Below are 22,349 nucleotides of genomic sequence, written 5' to 3'. Positions count from 1 at the left end.
ACAGTGGGTAGAAGGTTGGATGGATCACAGCAATGTACCATTCCAAACAGATGAAGGATAGATTCATGGGCCCTCCTATGAGTACATACACAGACAAAAACATAACCATTTTTAAATGTTTCAACGTGTTGTAAAAAACGAGACAAAGGTTTACCAGGGACAGCAGGTAGGTAATGGACAATTGCTACATTTATATTGAGGACGTCCGTCTTCTTTGAGTGAAAGGCAGTCCACAGCAGTTTTGCAATCAGTGGTGTTCCAACAAGGACACCTAAAAGATCACTCATCGTGACCATAGTCCTATATAACGTGATGTGACAAAGGGGGTTCAGAGTGAAGTTACGTTGGAGCGTTTCAGCGTGATTGTAAAACCAAACAGCTGTCTCCTCCATCTTCTCAGGTCCTTTGGGCTGAATATATAAGCCACACGTTAGCTACTGATCAAAGAACACATCGTGGACAGTGGACACAGATCAGTTAGACGAAAACACCAATGCATTGAGCACATTCTATTGCCTGTGTCGTAACCAACATGATGTCCCACGAAAGAATATTGAACTGGCTACGTTAAGGAAACCCATTAATGCTTACCAGGTCCCAGTGATAAGCATTAACCGTGTTAGCGGGGTAACCACACAAGAATATTGAACTGGATATGTTAAGGAATAAAATCAATGTTAACCCAGGTCTAAGGGGTAACTGTTAGACACGTTAGTGTGGTAACCACATTAGCATATTGAACTGGCTGCGTTAGGGAATCACATCAATGCTTACTAGGTCTCAGTGGTACGCAGTGACCAAGTTTGAATATTGACATGGCTATGTTAAGGAATCACATCAATGCTTACCAGTTTCAGAGGGTGAAGCTATTCCCAAGTTTCTCAGATCGCTACGGTTCAATGATTTTATAGAAGGTCGATGAGGTGTTTGTGGGGATAGTCAAACGTAAACAAAAAACCACAGGAAGCACATAAATCAGATGCCTGAACAAATCTGATTTGCATGATCTCACTCTGTCATGGGGACAATAAAAAAACAGGTGTTGTGTGGCGCCGGCCACACAATGCTTTTGGTAGGCAAAAGAAGAGATATACAAACAAATGTATGAAAATTCGAAAGTAGTCAGAGCAATGCTGTGGGTTGTGATAGCATTCATTTCTTTCTTCATATATTTTATATATTATAACGATTATCAACAACTGTGAACAACTGTGAACTCCTGGCTCACGGAAGTTTGAAAGAACTTTGTGAGAGAGTGAGACAGAGAGAGAGACAAACAGATAGACCTTAACATTTACTGTTTAGCAGTTGGAATTGACAGTAGCTATGATCTGATGCTGAAAGGATACGTTGGGCCATTCCCCCAACCAACAGTAACGGCAAACAAACAAACATCAAACAAACAGATAAACAAACAAAAACGGGTGTATATGTTGGACCACTAGCCACACTGGAATCAAATGTCTCCTCAGCGTGGACAATACAGTATGCTTAGGCCTCTACACTTGATAGATTTTATTTTATTCGAAAAACAAATATGTTTTACGCATTTGCCAAGCTAACGTTGCAGTGAATCAGTTTTTTAAATGTTAAATAACATTTTGGTCTTTGTGCTAGGTCTGTTATCGTGGTTACGTCCCCATGGATAGGCTACTATCCATGGATAGGCCCTACTATTTGCCCCATGGATAATCTCAGATCCAGCCGTCCTATGTTATATCATCTCTCCCCCAGAAGTTCTGCTAGAATTTATAGCTTATAATGGACTTGGTATAGCTCTGAACATGGGGGGAGACGGTTTCTTGTCTCGTTACGATACTGATTCGCGGTCTCTTCAAACTACTATTGACGATCTGTGAAAAGGGTCCACTTGTGACCGCACATCACTGGAGTGCAGTACTACCGCACACCACCAGGGGTCAGTGTCCTCCACCCCCGACACACTCTCACAGCACCAGCAGCGATGGCAGAGCAGGAGGCATATTGTGCCCAGTAGGGTCCCACTGGCATCGCTCTCTTCTTATATTTTTTTGTTAATTGCCTTGATTCAACGTCTGTTCCCATATGTTGATCTTGAGTCAAATGTTAGCTGCCCCCACTGCGGATATTTTAAATCCGTTTTGAGATCAGAACGTTTTGAACCAATGTTTCTTTCTATTTATTTATGATTGCTGACACTTTGTGGTTTACTTGTTGTTTGCTACTGCTTACTTTTTATCCCAATGAACACTACCTCGCATATCAAAGAGTAGTATGCTTTATTTAATCCTGAACAGTCCTTGACAACCACAGGCATACAGACAGAAACACACACACACACACACACATACACACACACACGCACACACACACAAACAGGATGTTCTGTTTGAAATAACACATGAAAAGGCAAGCTGTTTTTTTTAACTGTTACAAAAATCTGGTTGATGAGTCAGCAGACCTATTTCAATCTAGTTGAAGAATGGAGATGACTTCTGTTACCGTGGTAACAACTGAGCGTGCATGTGTGAATCTGTGTTTGTGTGTGTGTGTGGGTCGTCCGTTACAAAGAGAATGGAATCTAAAGTAATTATACAAAATCCCTGCTGGCAGTTAACAAGTCATTATTTATTGTTACTTACTTATTGCATTGGCAATATTAGTGAGACAGTACAAGTCGGAGAGATGGCTTTTTATTTATTTTGTATTTTTATACAATGCACAAATCGGTTCACAAGGCATCATTTTCAGACTACTTTCCCAACCTTTCCAGTAAACATTTCACTATGGCTTTGTCATCATACATGGATTAAGACTCATAAATACACATAAATATCCAAACCCAACTTTGGAACTCCGGTAGGTCTGAATGTTTTAGCCTCAAGGGGGAGCCATCGAGCACCCCCAACCGATAAACGAACCACAGTATGCGGGTGCATTACATCATAGCAACGCTAGGATTAACGAGAAAAAAAAGAGCACATGCTACAAGAATAAATATGTGGTAGAAAAATGATGAAGAAAAAAAACGAACATTAATTCATACATATATATGTATATATACATATACATATATATATATATGTATATATATATATTGCTTCTCACCATCCGTTATTATTCATTGGAATAAAGTTGTGCGTCTCTATCAAGATTGTTAAAGCATACATTCTTCCAAAGACACTGTTGCAGCTGGTGCTCAATGCATAGCTTAGGTGGATTAATAATAATCAAGCTTTTTGTCAAAATTGAGATGATTGCTTCCGCTGATATCTATTAATTCCATTATTGCTGACGCAGAACGTCTACCTGGAAAACACGTTATTTACAAGCTGAGGAACGGAAAATGTGTGTACCACCCTACCATCAGGCTAGCACACTGGTTTGAGTATCCTAAAACACTTGTTCTGTGCAAAGTACTTTGGCTGTTTTTTTTTGGTAATATCTTACAACTTCTTTTGGCTATAGTGTATAAAGGGAAAGGTAACTACGGAGTATGAGTTTCATGTTGTCACATCAATGTTAAACCTAGCAGTGCATATTCTTATTTTGGTAAAGTACATCTGCAATATTTGTTCATTTTGTACAAGGCACTAAACCTGTGGCTTAATTACTCTGTAGTGGTTAAGCGCGCAGCGTTGAGAGGGAATGAACGAAATAACCTAATAACACAAACTCTCTGGCGAACGGGTTCAAAACGACACAGACTGACGTCCCAGCAAAGAATACAATTTTAGTTCCAATGTGTTACTCCTGTTTCCGGCCCAAGGCACCGTGGCTATATTTTTATTTTCTAACGTCTGAGTGTAATGCCAGCTATTTAAGCTGGAGGGCTACAGGTATATACAATGTTTAATTTACAAACAGAGAAAAGACAATCTCCCTAAGTCTCCCCATCCCGCTCTTTCCCTCAAACACACACACAAACACACGCACACGCACACACACACACACTTGGTCCACTAAGAGTATACTTCGGGGGTTGAGGTGCTACCTACCTGATCTAAGTATCTAAAAACAAGGCAGTGAATACAAAAAGCTTTATGAAACACAAGGCACACACCTGGTATTTCTGAACGTCTTTGTAGTTGTTGTATTTCCTGGATACTCTGTTGTTTTCTGAATGCTGTAGTCCGAGCACACAGGGCACAGTATATTTAGATACTTTAGTTTTTTTGGGGAGCCGCGAGGGGGGAAATATTTGTGTGTTTCCCTTTGTTTAGGTGTTGTTGTTGTTGTGTTGTTGCCATGGGAACAGGAAGCTATGCGTTGCTGTTGACGGAGATGCTGGACAGGTCGTTCCTGATGATCTCGTTGACTGTGAAAGAGAAATAAGGGAAATGATTACAATGTTATTCAAATATAATACACTCTCTGGGATGATATTCTTTTGTGGAACAGGAGTGTTAAGAAGCTGATTTAAAAGTGCAAAAGATGGGTAATCGTGAGCAAGAGGAATCGCCCCTGGAGAGTGTCTGCAGAAACCCCAGGCAGCCGACCAAGATGGGGGAACCCTTCACCCAGACTCTGACCTCTCTCACTCCATCTACAACCCAGAGGCATGGAGCAGCATCAAGGGAAGCCCAACATCCCCCTAATTGGGTGTTTTTCTGTCCAGGGCCTCTTCTGACCCTCCGGAGCCGACCACTTGTGCTGTAACTTCCTTCCTGAGTTGCTCTCACTTCCTGCCGCGGTACTGGTGAAGGGGTGTGTTTCTCCTTACAGTTCAGCCTGGTCCCCAACGAGAACCCCTTGAGTTATTTACAAGTCTTAGCGTAACGTGTTATTAACGCGAGTTCTGGGACAGAAACTCTGAAACTACGAAAATAATTTGACTCAGGCCCGCAAAAGCACACCCTCCGCAAGCAGATCTGTGGAACCTACAAAAAAAAGTTTAAAATCATGAAATACGTACTTCACTGTACATTTTATCAATGCCATTCCCAGGCGTGCGGCACACCACACATTCCTTGTAGTCCTTTACAGCCCTTAAGCAAGTCTAAGAGTCAGTGAAGCTCTGCTGGCAGATTGATTGCTATTCATAAAGGAACAGGCAGGAGCAAAGAGTTTTGGATCACTTGTGCGGGACAGCAGTATCACACAAACCTGCCATGGAAACACACGTTCAACATTTTTTATACTCATGAGGACGGGGTGCAATTTACAGCAATACTGCGCCAGGGCAATGACGGTATTCATGTTTGTTTCAAACCCTCTAAAAATTCTAGAGGACCAGGTGCAGAGAAGAAATGACTTACTAGCATATAAAATATCCACCTCAGTGCTTTGCCTTTATCTGTGCAATGCATCTCAATGATGTTGCTTCCAAAATGAATATTTTTTGCGCTTAGTGTAGCATGCTAATCGCTAATGCTAATCAGGGGTTTCTAAACGTGTGGAATTTGGTCTCGGCTGCCTCGCATCTGGTGCTGAGAAGGACTAACCCTCTTCTGGGGAAGAGAGGAGTCCATCTTCCATTTCACCGCCATCAGTAGCGCCTGCTCTGAATATAATGGTTAAGATCAGATCCTGTATATACAGACACGCCAAATACTGTGAGGGCAAGCCACCGTCCGAAAACCAAACACAGCCGGCAGCTGTGCTAACCGGGGGAGTCGGGGGGTGAGGAGAGGGAGTTACAACCACAAGGAGTGAATGCCCGGGCCCTGTCCCCGCCCTCTTTAATTTTCGGTAATTCCAGCGACCGTGTGTTGGTTCTCCCAGCAGGCAGGGGTTCACCGAGAACCCGCAGACCTTCAGGGCTCTGTTTGATCTGGCCCTGACTCTCCCAGCATCTGGAGAAGGAAGGACTGATTTTCTTGGATATTTTTTTTAATGGGGCTACTATCACTCCGACTTGAATAAAGGTGGGATGGAATTGGGGGGGGGTAGAGTATCAAAATAAAACACTGTCTAGGTTACAAGATTCACCTTAGTCACAGGTCTGAGGTACTGGGTTTGATGCCCGAATAGCGCACCCTGCCTCTGGTCATTGTGCATGAGGTGTAACCCCTACCTTCACTGTCCTGAATGACGTCGAGACTTATGTCACTTGTTCCACATCTTGTTGACCACTTCCTGCCCGGCAACAGCTCCGTGATTGGCTTATGTACGGGAATGCAAGTATTCTTATTTCTAGCATGTATTTATATTCTTTGTATGTATATGGAGAAATGAATTGCCCAAAACAAGGTCAAATGAATTATAACCGAAATCGGTTTGAAAAAGAGAAAAAGGGAAAAACAAATAAAGGGGAAAAAAGAGAGAAGGAAAGAAAGAGTGTTGGAAGAGTAGAGTAGGGAATGTCACCTTCCCCTGTCGCTGACACAACAGCCACTGTTGATAGGCCGTTACCATGGCCTGCTTTTCATTGGGCTGCTACATTTGATGTGAAGGATCTAATTGAAAAAAGAGAATCTATCCATTGATCGTGTAAGCGTGTTTACAGGCTGTTTGTCCACAACAAAGCGCCAGAAATAGCCCCTGGACAACACATTAGTGTCAGGAGGCTGTGGTCAGATTGACTCGCCCAAGAGGGCCTCGAGAGATACAATGCTACGCCTACTGCTATGCTACTCAGCCACGCTAACAGTGTATGAAAAAAAAAAAAAATTAAAGTTGATCTTGGTAAAGGACTTAGATCATATGCAGGGGAAATGAATACAATAATATTTCTGCAGATTTCTGGTTATACCATTATAATAGCAATGATAATATATCTTGTTATTTATGTAAGCAAGATTTATTAGAACAGCATCTTGCTAACAGGGCCGCTAGTGGTGTTTTTTCTGGATACATCAGAAAACGTCAGTTTAGGTAGCCTAACATTACAGCTATATGTGAAATCATACATCATAGTAATGTAGTTCAATGTTGCTGTTTATTGATACAGCCTGCTCAAAAAGGAAATCCAAAGAATTAGGACAAAAGCACTGCAAATTAATTCCCTGTATATGTGTGAAGTCAACACTACCACTGTCAACGGCCAAAGTTAGCGCTCAGCTACTGGACGCTCCTATTTGTTATTCTACGAGTCTGGCTTCACAAACCGTCGCTCAAGCGTGAAAAAACAAGACAAAAAAAAATACTGGGCAACATCCACTAATCCAGAAACCTGCTTCCTCTGCCGCCAAAGTACAGCAACAGCTGGCGCTTACTGATAGCCCCTGGTGTGGCGGGCAGGAAACCCCTGACGAACCAGGAACCCCCAAACAATTAGCTTAGCGGCAGCAGCGAGCGCTACACTGTTCATTAACGGTGAGTCTGAATGCGCGTCGAACACAATCCGGTGGTAATAACCGACCGGGCCTCTCGCTCTCCCTCCGCCAGCTCCCTCCCCCGTCTACCTCCCCCCCTTTCCCGACACAATGCTCCAGGTACACCTCCGATGAATAACTATAAATATCAAGGACAGGCTAGGAGACAATGGGGGAGGAGGGGGAGGAGGAGCGCAGGGGGGAGGCTAGAGACAGGGGAGACGGGGGGGGGCTTAGCCGAGAACAGCTTATGGGCCGGACTCTCTTGGCGAGCGTAGACGAGGCACCTACTGAGTTACCGCTCGCTTGTCCCTCGGTGCATTTCTATAGTTCAGTCATCTATTGATTTAATACATTTCGTTGTATTTATATATATATTTTTAAACTGGCTTTCATCCTAGATTTCCTTGGGAGTGTGCCGTAAGTGAATGTTAAGAAAGAAATGTTGGTGTAGTCTGCGGAGAACATAACTATTTAAATTGAGCTGGGAGACGGTCATTATTATGAAAAGTTATGAAAACAACTTTAATCGCTACTGTTTGGAAATGCATTGAGATAAAAAAAGGTAAAGTCCCCTTGAATCTGTTAACTACTATTCTCATATGGTCACTACTTTTAAATAGTTCATTATTCCATCTATTTTTCAATGCCATACTTTGATTGAAGACCATTCCATTTAGTTTGGGTGTTTTTTCCCCCAAATTTAAAATTGTGTTCACTGCAGTTGACGCACATCTCTGGCGTTGGTTGCTGTGCCCTGCAGGAATCAAAATAGATTACAACAAACCCTAAAAATACGACTTCGAAATACTATTTGGCTCTCACTCGCTCTATTTAACATCCTGATTATTTTCCTACCTCACTACCGAAACAAAACCTCAGAACCCTGTGATGTCGAGCGTATGGCTCCTGCTTTGAGCCAAAATGGCAGCATTGGAAGAAATAAAACAAACTCTTGAGTCAGCAGCAGACTTTATAGGCCTGACTCCATCTCCCTCTGCCCCTGGAGATGTTGAGGGGAGACCCTGTAGCTTCTCCAACCCAAAATAGCCAACGGGTCAACTCTAGACACGATTTGCTATTTCTTTCCATTAACAAAAATGTGTCCGAATAACGTAGAAGAGAAAAAGATGAGTTCAGGGGTGAAGGGGTCGCTGGTGAGGACGAGGACTACAGTCTGAAAAAACAGCCAGTGAGATAACTCTGATGTTGAAAAATCAAAGGTCAGGCTGTTTTGCTCTCGAAAGGAGAGGGAGAATGTTCTGGAACTTCCTGTCCTGGTTTTGTAAGCTAACGGCTAACAGGACAGATCATTTGACATTATTTGTAAGGAGAGCATTCGAGTGCTTTATTCACTGCTGGTTATGCCACGTAAATATGACGTTACTTCACAGCGCGGGGAGAAAATAAGAGCTTTCAAAGCTTTCAAGGCATTCATCCAAAGTGCCATCAATCAATCATATATGACATTCGGAAATAATGTGTAAAATGTTTTACAGCTGCTGTAGTAAAAACACACACACACACACACACACACACACAAATGTCACACAAGACGCTTTAAAAAAAAACGTTTGGCGACTCTCCCGTTTCATGACGAGAGCCATGACGATCATGACCGAGACAGAATCAAAGACCTCACCACACCTGAGTGAAACTATAAAATAACCCCAAAAAGAAACACATCCAGCAGCTCTGGCCTGGAGCAGAGACCGGCGCGCTGGGCTATAAGAGGCCCTCCGAGGGGCCAACCAAAACAGAGCGGGAGGCCGGCCCTATGAAATGTACCTTCTTCCTCCGCACGGCAACATGTATTCTTCCACTTAATCCATTACTTTAAACGCCATCCCCCAGCATTCGGCATGGAGATGCGGTCGGGGACGATGGCGGCACCGCAGTCTGGGCGAAACTTCAAATTAAAAGCCTCTCCGGTGGCTCCGGCAGGCGTGCAGGCAGGCAGGCCGCCCCTCTCTCTCGGCGACCCAGACGGGGTCTCACAGGGTGTTAATGTCTCTGAACGCGCAACCTTCTGGAGGTAGTACTTCATAACCGCCGCCACCTCCACCTCCACCTCCTGGGCCCCCGTCATCACCAGGAAGCCGCGGCCGGATCGGCCAGCGGCAGAGGGAGAAGGGAGGGAGGAGGTGGGTCACAGATCAAAGCTCAGAACGGCTCTCTCCACTGATAGCTAGTGGTGAGCCCCCCTTACCCCCACCTCCACCACCTCCACCACCACCACCACCACCACCACCACCACCCCCCTCCCTTCATCTGCACCACCCAGGCTTCCCTCCCCTTGATTCGGGGGCCAGGCCTTGTTTTCGTTGGGTGGGTACGTGGGTGGGTGGTTGCGGGTGGTGGGCGGTGGTCTACCCCTGGTGGGGGGGGTGGGGGTCATTTATCCCCACTTATTTGAAATCACCGCAGAGCCAAGTGGGAGCAGGGGTGGGGGCTGAGACCCAGAGACGGTGAGATCATGCACTAACCCCCCCCCCCCGGCTGCAGTCTGAGGAGGGGTAAAGTACACACGGAGGTGAGCCCGGCTCGGCGCTCTGGGGCTTAGCTTGTTAGCGGCGGCGCGCGGACGCCAGATCGTCCGGGGGACTTTGATGCTAACCACCGTGCTAATCACCGCCCGGAGCCACGGCGGTCAGGGGAAGAGAAATAGAGATACGTCTACTAGAACATACCCTCGGTTCTGTAAGCTCACCGGGAGCCAGAGGAGGGATTGGAGTAGGAGGAACTCGAAGACATTAATGCAATGATTGTTTTCAACTGCCTATTGCATTAGAGGTATGATGTTTGGTTTAAATCAGTCTCATGTTTTCTTTAGTGTGTAGTGTCTGCAAAACGTATTAGAGAATGGAGCATGAAAAACAGATTTTTTTGCCAAATGTACAGGGAGAGTGTGCAGACATCTGATGGAGAGCCGTGTGTTAGGCGGTCCTGTTTAGTGACCCTGTAAGGTGGCCCTCTAAGGGGACCCTGTAAGGTGGCCCTCTAAGGGGACCCTGTAAGGTGGTCCTCTAAGGGGGCCCTGTAAGGTGGTCCTCTAAGGGGGCCCTCTAAGGGGGCCCTGTAAGGGGGCCCTGTAAGGTGGCCCTCTAAGGGGACCCTGTAAGGTGGCCCTCTAAGGGGACCCTGTAAGGTGGTCCTCTAAGGGGGCCCTCGAAGGGGGCCCTCTAAGGGGGCCCTGTAAGGTGGCCCTCTAAGGGGACCCTGTAAGGTGGCCCTCTAAGGGGACCCTGTAAGGTGGTCTTCTAAGGGGGCCCTCTAAGGGGGCCCTCTAAGGGGGCCCTCTAAGGGGGCCCTGTAAGGTGACCTTGTAGGGGGGCCCGCTAAGGTGGTCCTCTAAGGGGGCCCTGTAAGGTGGCCCTTTAAGGGGGCCCTGTAAGGTGGCCCTCTAAGGGGGCCCTGTAAGGTGGCCCTGTAAGGTGACCCTCTAAGGTGGTCCTCTAAGGTGGCCATGTAAGGTGGCCCTCTAAGTGGATCCTTTAAGGGGACCCTCTAAGGTGGCCCTCTCAGGGGCCCGCCTCCACTCACCGTCGTCCAGGTACATCTGGTCCAGCTCCTGAGGCTCCTGCTTGATGCTGAGGGCCAGCGGTAGGGGGCCGCCTCCACCCTCACCGTCCTGCAGGGGGACCCGGCCTCGCTCCGGCCCCTTGGCAGGCTGGCTCTGCTGGGGGCCCCGGGGGCTGGCAGCAGGGCTGAGCCTGGAGGGCGGGGCGGGGCCGGGGGAGAAGGGGGCCTCGGGCCCCGTGGTGCCCGGGGTGGAGGGCTGCGACCCTGGGGAGGACGAGGCGCTGCTGGGGGGGTAGAGGCCGGAGCCGGAGTAGCGCGCGGGCGTCTCCTGGATGATGGAGACGTGGGGGGGCCCGGCGGGGGACTGGGGCCCCGGTGGGGAGAGGCCCCTGGTGTGGAAGGGCGTGGAGGGGGAGAGGTCGTGCAGCTTGGGGCTGGTGCTGGGCGAGGAAGAGGAGGAGAGCGAGGAGGGCGGGGCCCGCTGCTGGCCGACGGGGAACGCCGGCGCTCTGGCGGCGGCGGCGGCGTCGGGGGCGGAGCTCATCATGGCGGGGGGCGGGGCGTAGTAGGGCTTGGGGTTCAGTGGGAGGGCGGGGCCGCGCTGGACGCACAGCAGGGGGGCGTCGTAGTCGTCCCGTGGCTCCATCTTAATGGTGGGAACTGACGGAGGAGGAAGAAAAGATGAGCACACATGTGTCGCTAACTCCGTCAACACCCCCACCCTCCACCACCACCGTCCCTTCACCCGGGCCCTCTCTGACCCCACCCCTCTTCCCCGAGGCCACTGGGAGTGAGTGAGTGGGCTCGTGGCTTGGATACCTACGGCCAAACAAACACAGCGGCTCAAAGAGTCTCTGTGTCTGGGCTCCGCGCGCTCCCCGCCCCAGCTCCACATATTCACAAACCCAGCGAAGAGAAGAAGAAGAAGAAAAAAAAAAAAAAGAGGAAACGCATAAATGGATGAATCATCAAGCGCCGGACGACTCCAGCTGCTGCTCTAATAGAAACGAGGCCTTGTTTTGTTTGGATGAGGCTACGCTGCTAACGACCTCTTCGGCGTGTCGTGTAAGATGTGCTGGCGACTGGCGGCGACCAAAATGATGAATTAGGGCACTTTGGTGGTGACGTGGTGGACGGGACTTGTTTTAAAACCTGTCACAGTTATTAACGGAAATCTTTCAACTGAGCAACATCACGTACACCTTATTTTTTTTTTTTCAAACCATGTGATTTTAACTGACCAAAAAGAAAATGCGATCGATACTTTTTTTTCCGGAGACGGGGCTAACCCTAGAACAGTTCGGAGGAATGCGGTGATTTAATCGGTCTGGACCTTTTCCGCAGTCCAGATGATCCTAAATCCTTCCATCCCATCGTCGTCTTTTCGTGCTCAACGACTTGGCCACCCATTGGGATCCCAGCGTAGATGATGTTAGACACTTAAGCTCTCTAAACGGGGAGCTTCAGGGGGCTCACAGCGTTTATGACGAGACATCAATCTTAAATAACGAGCAGCCACGATGCTGATCCTTTAACGTCCAGATGACGGCCCAGACGACGGCCCCGTCTCTACCCTGCCGTTGAACTCCGGTCTCTCGGCACGCTGACCTGGACTGCGTGTGTGCGTTTCATGACCTGGCGGTGTCTGGTTTACGCTTTATAATCTGGAGCATGTGCTCGGATGGAAGTTGGATGAGCTTGAAGCGGCGGAACTCCAGTTGCTTTATTGTTCTGACTGTCAATCCCGTCAAACTTTCTTGGAATTTGTCTGGCTGCCTACTGTTAACGTCTGTGTTTTTCTTTGCTTTATCGACGTTTGCTGATGTTTGTCTTCACTTGATTTGGCTCTCTTGGGGTTATGTCTGTTTCTCAAAAGAGAAAAAACTGCCTTCGACAGGGTTCTCTGCGTGGCGAAAGTGGACACCTCAGAAGGTAGAGCGGGTGGACTTGAAACCGGAAGGTTGCGAGTACAATCCCTGCCACCGCCTAGCTGTGTGTTGACGTGTCCCTGAGCAAAACACCTAACCCTAACTGCTTTCTTCAAGCTGGCTGTCAACCTTGCATGGTTTACTCTGCCGTCAATGTGTGAATGTGTGTATGAACCGTTGTAAGTCGCTTTGGATAAAAGCGTCTGCTAAATGCCCAAACTGTAAATGTAAAAAAGACCATGTTTAAGATGTGAGTGAAGTCAGTTGAATGATTGAGACGGTCTGGAACACCAACACATGTCCTCCTGGGTCACATGAGTTGAACAGTGTACAAGAGTACAACCGCACCTCCAGTATCAATACCAACACTCTTTCATGGCCCAACAAGAGGGGCACAGAGGGGCTACCGACAGATGCATCAGGTTTATAAATAAGTGGGAAAAGATGCCACAACACCCCAGAGAGTGTGAATGAGCGCTACACATTACGAGAGAGAAGAGCCAACTGCCGCCATGAAGGTATCCAAGCGTCACAGGGACTAGTACGAGGTTCAAAAGTTTAAAGACAACACAAGGACAGAATGATCGCGGCTCAGTGAAATCGTTACGTACCTACTGCTGTGCTAATTGCCCACTCGATCTGTCGGAGACCTTCATATGCTTGGAGCTAACACACACTCAACGCTGAGGGAATCTATAGCTAATACACACTTAGCCCTAAATGCAGCTGAATAGCGCTATAAAAATAGAGAATAGACACTCAACGCTTGTCAACGCTAATGTCGCTAATAGCCACTCAGGGTTTCAGAGACTGTACTACAGCCAAGAGATGATCAGCCTGTGTTTTACCCTAATGTACCAAACAAACACACAACCAGTTTTTTTTACCCAGTGAATAAACACTCAATGCTTTGGCGAAGGTGATATAGCAAATAGCGTATTTATTTTTCTTCAGCTAAGAACAGCTCACCAACACTGAATAACTGAATATGCTAATGTTGTACATACGCATTAAGTGTAACATAGTCAGACATTCATATAGTTTATTGACTGTTATTAAAGGACTCTATTGACTCCTTTAGCTGATGCTTTCATCCAAAGCATCTCACAGGAATGTTTCTCAGATAGGCCTATTAGTCATCCAGGAGAAGGTAGCCCTCATCATTCATCAGCTGGAAGTCAAACACCCTCACCAACTCCAGTGCCCTGCCTTAATTCACCTAATAGACGGGCAGCCTGTTTTCGACCGTAACGAAGCTAACATACACAGCATCGTGCCATTTCCCCCACCCCTCTCTCTCTCCACATGTCTGCAGACACTGAGCAGACTGGCTGGTCCGGCTCCCTGGCACTAGGAGAGAGACAATGCCCTTCTTTCTCAGGAGCGCTAGCAGAGAGAGCGCCCACAGGCAGGCCAGGCCAGGCGGCCTGAATCCCTGCTTTGAACCACCCATTGGATGCTAGCTCCCAGGCCGCAGCGCAATTAGCCGTGGTTTCTGCCTCCCAGTGGGCGGGGCTGCGCTTCTTCCTGGAGTCTGTGTTTTTTTTCATATACACAGTCTGGCAATAGAGTTCCTATACACGTTAACAGGCCTTTCCCAGGGTGCTTTGCGCCCCACCCATCGGCCTGTGTGAATGGACTGCAGCGTCCCTTCACTAGGTCCAGGTATGGAAAAGAACAGATCTTTATGGAGATGGGTCTGTTTTTTTCTTAATAGCGTTGCTTTGTTCCTCCCTCAGAAAACCACCAGACACATGGAGGAACACGCGGCGGTTGATTAAAAAAAAAACGTCTGTGTTTACAAAGTTTGCCCCAATTAGCATGAAAGGGGAGAGAGAGAGAGAGAGAGAGAGAGAGAGAGAGAGAGAGAGAGAGAGAGAGAGAGAGAGAGAGAAGGGGAGAGAGAGAGAGAGAGAGAGAGAGAGAGAGAGAGTAAACGAGGATGGTTTGGGAGAGAGTATTAATGAGAGAGTGGGTGAGCTGGAGGTCAAGGGGGCCTTCCTCGTATTCTGAGTGCCCACACGGTTCATCTTCGGTGCCACTGAGAATAATAACTATGAACCTAGCTTTTGCTGAAAATACCACAATTATTTTAAATGCGTCTTAACCAGCCAAAAAAAAAATCCATGGGGGGGGGGAAAGAGTCTCACTTAATCAGTTTGGACTTTGCATAGCTTCGGCAGGGGAAGAGTTTGGTTTCAGAACAGTGAAGTGGACTCCATACTTTAGGACTCATTTAGAGACATATTCACCGTTGGCGGGGACGTAGGTGAACCGCTGGTACTGGCTCTTTTTCCTCTTGCCGTTGCACACGTAGAAGTTGACGGGCACCGGCGTGGAGATCCTCTGGTTCCGGTAGGGCGGGACCTCCACCAGGATCGAAGTCTGATGCGGACACACAGTCGACAAAAACGCTGTCATTGTCACGTTTCCCTTCGCACGCACGCACGCACGCACGCGCACACACACACACACACACACACACACACACACACACACACACACACACACACACACACACACACACACACACACACACACACACACACACACACACACACACACACACACACACACACACACACACATGGGGCCAGGAGTACAAAGAGGTAAGCATTAGCATTGTATAGCAAATGAATTTTAAAACAACCCAAAAAAAAAGCGGTTAGGGTGCTGACGGCGTGAAGTGTTCTGGGAAGAGCTGGGGGGTGGGGTGGGGAGCAGGATACGATAGGTCCTCAGGTTTTGGGTGGTCGCAGGAGGGACTGAAAGGGCTTTCATCGGGCCAAAGTGACAGTTGGTTGACGGAGGAGCGGTCAGAAGTGGACCGTTGGACGAGGTGGGGGGGTTTGTGGGGGTGTGGGTTGAGGAGAGGGACGGGAGGGGTTGTCAAGACCGTCGGGGGAGCTAAACGTCTCCCCCCCCCCCCCCTCCCCCTTGATGGGAGAGAGAGGAGCCAGAGATAGACTGTAAAGGGAGCTTATTATAAATGACGGAGGATATTCTCGCCGATTACCTTGAGTCGGTATAGTTTATGGTTCCCAGACAGAGGGTCCGGCTGGGCTTAGTTCAGCCGCTGGCTACGGCATACCACCAGTGGGCCTGCCGTCAGTGTGTCCTAACACCTCGGTTCATGTTTTCTAATGGCTGATGGAATGCGGGCCATTAGATAACACTGATACTGCACGAGCACTGCTGACACGCTGATACTGGCTTTTGGTGCTGTGTGTGTGTGTGTGTGTGTGTGTGTGTGTGTGTGTGTGTGTGTGTGTGTGTGTGTGTGTGTGTGTGTGTGTGTGTGTTAGTTCATCTGCGCGTGTGTGCGTGTGTTTATATGCGTGCATGTGTGTGTGTCTTTGTGACGGTGTGTGATGCGTGCGTGTGCGTGTGTGTGCTGTGCACGTATACATATGCGTGCTTTCAGCCAGAAGCTGCCCATGTGTTCAATTGTATGCGTTTATTTACGTGTTCTTTGACATGTGAAAGAGTACATGTGTTTTCAGGTATGCCTCTGAATGTGTGTGAATGTGTGTGTGTGTGTGTGTGTGTGTGTGCAGTAGCTGGAGAGGAAGTGGTCTATCTGTGTTGGAGTTCCCAGGGGAGTGGCGGAGCTGACATGTAGGGGTGAGAGCTGACACGCGTTCTATTAAATCACTGCCCTCTTCAAGACAAGTGAAGCCAGATGACACACTCGCCCTGTTTGTTTCACCGCTACTGGGCATGCTCAGACCGATGGTTCAATTACACCGCTTTCAAAGTAAAAGTCAACTCATTCAAAGTCCTGCAGAAAAGAGAAAGCTAATGGTAAGGTGAATAAGGTCAATGCTTAATATGCAAATAAAGTATATTTAAACAACAAAAGTAATTTAAATAAAGAAAGTAACGCAAGTTATGAAAGTAAAATCAAACAAAGGAATTTAGTTAGAATAAATCCTGATTTCAAAACATTGACTGCACTGAACCCTTAGACTTTTAGTATAAAAGTATGATTTTATAAAAGCCAATACTAATCTTTCCCACTCTGCTGAGAAAAGAAAAAGCTTTCTATTTGAGTTCAGTTGAGTGAAAACATAAAAATGGCATCATTTGTCTCGAGAGTGGTGTGAACAAAACTTAGCCTTTTTATGTGCGCCTCATTTTAACAGCATAAATCCCAGAGACTGAACTAATGTGTGTCTGTTTATCTAACTGTTATCTTTGTTTTTCGTGAATCTCCTTTCCTTGGCGAGCACTGGCCTCTCCAGCACGAGGAAGCAGGGAGGAGGGAGGGAGAGAGGGAGGGAGGGAGGAAGGGAGGGAGAGAGGAAGGGAGGGAGGGAGGGAGGGAGGGCGAGAAGGGGAGAGTGAGAGAGGGAGAGAGACTGAGGGAGAGAGGAGAGTGAAGAAGGGAGGAGGGAGAGAGAGAGAGGATAGGAGGGATAGACAGAGAGAGGAGAGTGAGGGAGGGAGAGAGAGAGGATAGGAGGGATAGACAGAGAGGAGAGTGAGGAAGGGAGGAGGGAGGGAAAGAGGGAGGGAGGAAGGGAGGGAGGGAGGGAGGGCGAGAAGGGGAGAGTGAGAGAGGACGAGAGACTGAGGGAGAGAGGAGAGTGAGGAAGGGAGGAGGGAGAGAGAGAGAGGATAGGAGGGATAGACAGAGAGGAGAGTGAGGAAGGGAGGAGGGAGAGAGAGAGAGGACAGGAGGGATAGACAGAGAGAGGAGAGAGTGACGGAGATAGTGAGGGAGAGAGAGAATTAGGGAGGGAGGACAGAGAGAGGGAGGTAGAGATGGTGGGAGGGAGGGAGGGAGGGAGGCTTGCTGGGGATAAGGTTCTCGGTGGGGAAGGCTGAGGTGGAGGTCTGGGTGGCTGTGTAGCGTAGCAGCGAGGCTAGCCCTGGCCAGGGCCGATCACAGACAAGGCCCGGACCGTGTTTAACATGGGCCCCCGCCAGCAGCCCCGGGCCCAGGACCCAGCAGACAGATGGGCCCCTGATGGGTCCCTGATGGGTCCCTGATGTGTGTCTGTGTGTCGGTGTATTTGTGTGTGTGTGTGTGTGTGTCTGCGTGCACTATTTTGTTACTGGGTTTCATTTTCCATGTACGTTGTGTGTGTATCAGGGGAGCATATGTGTATGTGTGTGTGTGCGTGTGAGCATTTCAGTTTGTGCTTTTGTACTGTATGTGCGTATGTGTGCGTATGTGTGCGTGTGTGTGTGTGTGTTTGTATGTGTATGTGTATTTTTGTGTGTGAGTGTGTGTGTGTGTTTACGTGTGTGTATGTGTGTTTGTATGTATCTGTGTGTGTGTGTGTGTGCATGTGTGTGTGTGTGTGTGTATGTGTGTGAGCAGACAATGGGGAGCAGGTGCAGTACTTCATATGTAGAAGCGCTCTAATCCCCTCGTCTATCTCCCAGAACACACTGCTCTCCCTCTCCCTCTCTCTCTCTCTCTCTCTCTCTCTCCCTCTCCCTCTCCCTCTCTCTCTCTCTCTCTCTCTCTCTCTCTCTCCCTCTCTCTCTCTCTCTCTCTCTCTCTCTCACAAACTCGTTCCTTCTATCAGGGATGTAGGGAAACAAAGAGACAGACAGACAGACAGACAGACAGACAGACAGACAGACAGACAGACAGACAGACAGACAGACAGAGGGGCGGGGCGGGGGGAGACAGGTAGAGAGACAATTTTTTCTCTCTGCTGCTCCCTCCCCTCATGGGAGAGTAAAAGAGAAGAGGGAGAGAAAGAGAGATGCAAGGAGAGAGAAAGAGTGCAGGACGAGAGACGGGGCCAAACTGGAGCTCCAAGCAGCTGACGGATCAACTCTGGAGGACTGTCCTCCTCACACACATATCCAACCCCTCCTCCACAGAAACATGAATAAATATTCCTAAATTAATAATTATATTCAATATATGACAAAGAATGTGCTGGAGATGGGACTCAACTTGCAGGAATACAGATGCTATCACAAAGACAGGCTTTATCTCTGGCCGTCGGCCATCTTTAGCGCTGCTAGGATTAGTGTCCGGGCTTAGCTTCTTGGCTAAGGTTAGCATCTGGGCCACGGTCAGCATCTTGGTAAGCATCTGGGTTAGGCTAAACGTCTTGGGCTAGGGTTAGTACCTTGAGTAGAGTTAGCCTCAGGGCTAGGTTTAGCGCGTGGGCTAGAGTTAGCCTGTGGGGTAGAGTTAGCATCTGGGCTAGAGTTAGCATCTGGCCTGGGTCTTTGTGTGGGCTAGATTTAGCGCCTGGGCTGGGTTTGTGTCTGGGCTAGAGTAAGCATCTGGGCTGGAGATAGCGTCCGGGATGGGTTAGCCTCTGGGCTAGAGGCTAACGTCTGGGCTAGCCCCTGGTGGACAGTGCTCAGTGCACTCTCCAAGAACAGATGCTTTACAGATGGCCAGGGAAGGACACCCCCGTATGGGCTGCTCGTTACTCCTTTGGTGGGCTCTCATACCGCCACGTCCATACCTACCTTACTATCGTACGGACCTCACAGTGTACATAATCCCATTTAACAGTTCGATTTTGAGTGTTTTACTTACTTTTTTACTCTTGTTTGAATTATATTTTATTTGTATTCATTTCCTTGTGTCTACTTTACTAGTACTGTAATGGTGTGCGTTAATGGTCTGTAGTGGCTGATATATGGTGTGTTCTGTGGGTCGCAGTGTTTTTCCACTGTGACAGTGTAGCACTTTTGACTCTTACCAAGCGAAAGAAAATCAAATAAAAAATCCTGTACCTTTAGGGCAGACACATGGTGACCTCTGTGAGTTCACATATTTCTCACTCTTGGGCCGGTGATGGGGTGAATAGATCAGGCTTTGCACTCCTCAACTTTCGTATTCGATTCCTCCTTCAGGTCTTATTCCTTTTCCCAGCGGCTGTTTGGGAGTTTTTCCTCAGGCTTAACGTGAGGGAGGAGAGTCAATTGTCTGAGGACTTGATGTGATTCATTGTTTGTGTTCTGTGCACCCGCATTTGAATGTCTGAGCAGGGAGACAGAAGACTTAGGATATTATTAGTGGGGGAGCGTTGTGTATTGGTTGGATCGATGATCATAGAAAGTACAATAGAGCTTCAGCTCGAATAATATTGTGCAGGAGAATCAAACCCGTTGACTCTACCCTGTGGATATCCATCAACGTTTTATCAGAATAAGAAATCAGATTCAGATATCAGACTCAGAAATCCGAAGTCACAATCAGCAATCAAGATTCAGAAACTCGAATAAAGAGTTATCAGAAATCAGAATCAGAACGGTGATCTTAAAGTGGTGTTACTCACAGGCTTGGCTCCATCTCGCTCGACCTTGGCTTCTGCCTCCCATACGTGGTGACCATCTGGAATACAATAGGAGAAAACACTTACTTCATACAGAAACTGAAGAAAACGAACAGCATAGGCAACAAAAGTAGAGAAATGTCTAAAACCAAATCAAGACACTTTGATGCAAAGCAACTTAGCATAGATTCAGACACAGGTCTTTAAGGAGCAGGTATTGGTTAGGGCTTCTTGCTCAAGGAGGCCTACAGGTTAGCCAGCATCTCTCTCTCTCTCCTTGAGTCTCCCTCTCTCTCTGCGTGGATCAAACCTGGTGCCACCCCCCCTCTAGCCTGCACCTCTCTCTCTCTCCCTCTCCCTCCCTCTCTCCCTCTCCCTCTCCCTCTCCCTCTCTCTCTCTCTCTCTCTCTCTACCAGACTGTCTAATCTCTCCCGCACGCCACGGAGCTCCTCTGAGAACCAGGAAGAAGGATGAGGTCATGTGTCTCCGCTATTATCTGTTACATCAGCACTTGGCTAGGAAGGAAAGGCTTCCAGGATAGAGAGAGAGAGAGAGAGAGTGAGAGAGAGAGGCAGAGAGAGAGATAGAGAGAGCGGTAGAGAGAGAGAGTGGCAGAGAGATAGAGAGAGAGAGACAGAGACAGAGAGATAGAGAGAGAAAAGGAAAGAGAGAGAGAAAAAGAGAGGTAGAGAGAGAGAGGAGAGACAGAGAGAGGGAGAGAGAGAGAGCGAGAGAGAGAGAGAGAGAAAGGGAGAGAAAGTGAAAGAAAGTGGGAGTGAGAGAAAGGGAGAGAAAGAGAGAGAGAAAGGGAAAGAGAGAGAGGGAGAGAGAGAAAGAAAGAGGGAGCGAGAGAGAGAGAGAAAGAGAGAGAGACCGAGCACTGACGGCTATCGCCAGGCTATCATAGCCGCCGCCACCGCCTCCACCACACTGGTCCATGAGGTAATTTCCTGCGTCTGACTTACGCCACTATTTCACTAATAACTCTCTAAGCAGCGGGGAAGGACGAGGGGGGGGGGAGGAGTTAGTTATGGAGAAGATGAAGTGAAGACAACAGTGAAAGAGATGCGTGGGAGAGAGAGAGAGAGAGAGAGAGAGAGAGGAAACGACAGCTGACATTGTTGGTGGGTGAAGGCATCGTTGACGGTTCACCCGCCGCTTGAAAGTTTATCCCATAAAACGAAAAAAAAAAAGCACTTTAAGCCCCTTTAATCGAGCGTTAAAGTGTGGATGCAGTCTGTCGGTTGGAACCTGGAGGACTCCCCGTCAAACTGCTCTCCGGGCAGCCATCAGCGACATGTCAGCACGTGGCTATTTATTTTGTTACTATTAAATGTCCCTTTTTTCGTTTTTTAACGTCCGCGGAACGCAATTTTAACTCCACCTATGTCAGTGAAATGTTTCCCCTTAGGCAATAAAATCGGTCATAATAAAACGGTGCAGAAGAAGAAAAAATATAAAACCCTCAAGAAAAAACACGTCCCGTTTGTTATTCTGGCACCGGGCGTCGCGGGTGAAAACGACATTTTCGCGCTTTTGACAAAAGTGAAAAAAACAGCTGCGGAAGGAACCTCGCTCCAGCGCGTTGCAACACCTCTGACATCATCCATAAGGACCCGAGCAGACGCAAACTTGCCCAGAAAATGCAGAAAAAAGGCCTTATAAGCCATTATACAAGACACCCATTAATAACATACACATATGTCTTCACTTGCCTACTTCTCATCCCCAACTCTTGTGATTACAACGAGCTGGAATACCGAGCTGGAGTACCGCCCTGCCAGCGGGATTCGAGGAGCGTTCAGTTAGCAATGGATGAGCTGCCCTGCACTCTGAGGAGAGGTGCATTGTGGGTAGAGGGGAGGGGGGGAGGAAGAGCTGTCGGGGGAGACCTCTTCACCTCCTCCATATGCGCCCCCTCTCCCCAATGCGCACCCCGCACACACACTTAAGATACACACACACACACACACACACACACACACACAGCCTCTGGATTCCCAGCAGCTTCGGCAAAGACGTCAATCGACAGGTGGTAAACATGTTTGTCTCCCATCATCCTTCTCCCACACACACACACGCACACGCACGCACACACACACACACGCACACACAAACACACTTTGTTTAATAAATAATATATTAATATTCAAAGCATTGCTCATCTCAAAGCAGGCAACATTTTCTTTTATTATCTGCTGAAGGCATTCAGAATGTAAAATATGCGGGGTGTCTTTACAGCCGAGCTGATAACCTCAGAATGTACCAGAACCTGTCCACATCCAGCAGCTCCACCATCAACCGAATTTAACACACAAGCTACATCAACAACAAGTCCGAAAAGTACAGAAAAACGTACAAATGTTACCCTTCACTACCCCAATTCTCTCTCTCTCTCTCT

General features: G+C 47.9%; 1 protein-coding gene across 1 annotated transcript in view; it reads right to left on the bottom strand.

The window, feature by feature from the left end:
- Positions 1 to 2,774: 2,774 nt before the first annotated feature.
- Positions 2,775 to 22,349, bottom strand: part of nfatc1 (nuclear factor of activated T cells 1) — a 30,583-nt gene continuing 11,008 nt past the window's right edge. The window contains exons 5-9 of the mRNA XM_079749350.1: positions 21,709 to 21,725; positions 19,951 to 20,006; positions 14,938 to 15,070; positions 10,779 to 11,417; positions 2,775 to 4,297 (exon numbers count right to left, since the gene is read on the bottom strand). Coding sequence (XP_079605476.1) covers positions 4,242 to 4,297; positions 10,779 to 11,417; positions 14,938 to 15,070; positions 19,951 to 20,006; positions 21,709 to 21,725 — 901 coding nt within the window. The 3' untranslated portion in view covers positions 2,775 to 4,241. The remainder of the gene's footprint in view (positions 4,298 to 10,778; positions 11,418 to 14,937; positions 15,071 to 19,950; positions 20,007 to 21,708; positions 21,726 to 22,349) is intronic.

The sequence above is a fragment of the Pollachius pollachius genome, assembly GCF_949987615.1.
Source record: "Pollachius pollachius genome assembly, chromosome: 13".
In the NCBI taxonomy this organism is placed as follows: Eukaryota; Metazoa; Chordata; class Actinopteri; order Gadiformes; family Gadidae; genus Pollachius; species Pollachius pollachius.
This window is presented reverse-complemented; position numbering and strand designations above follow the sequence as displayed.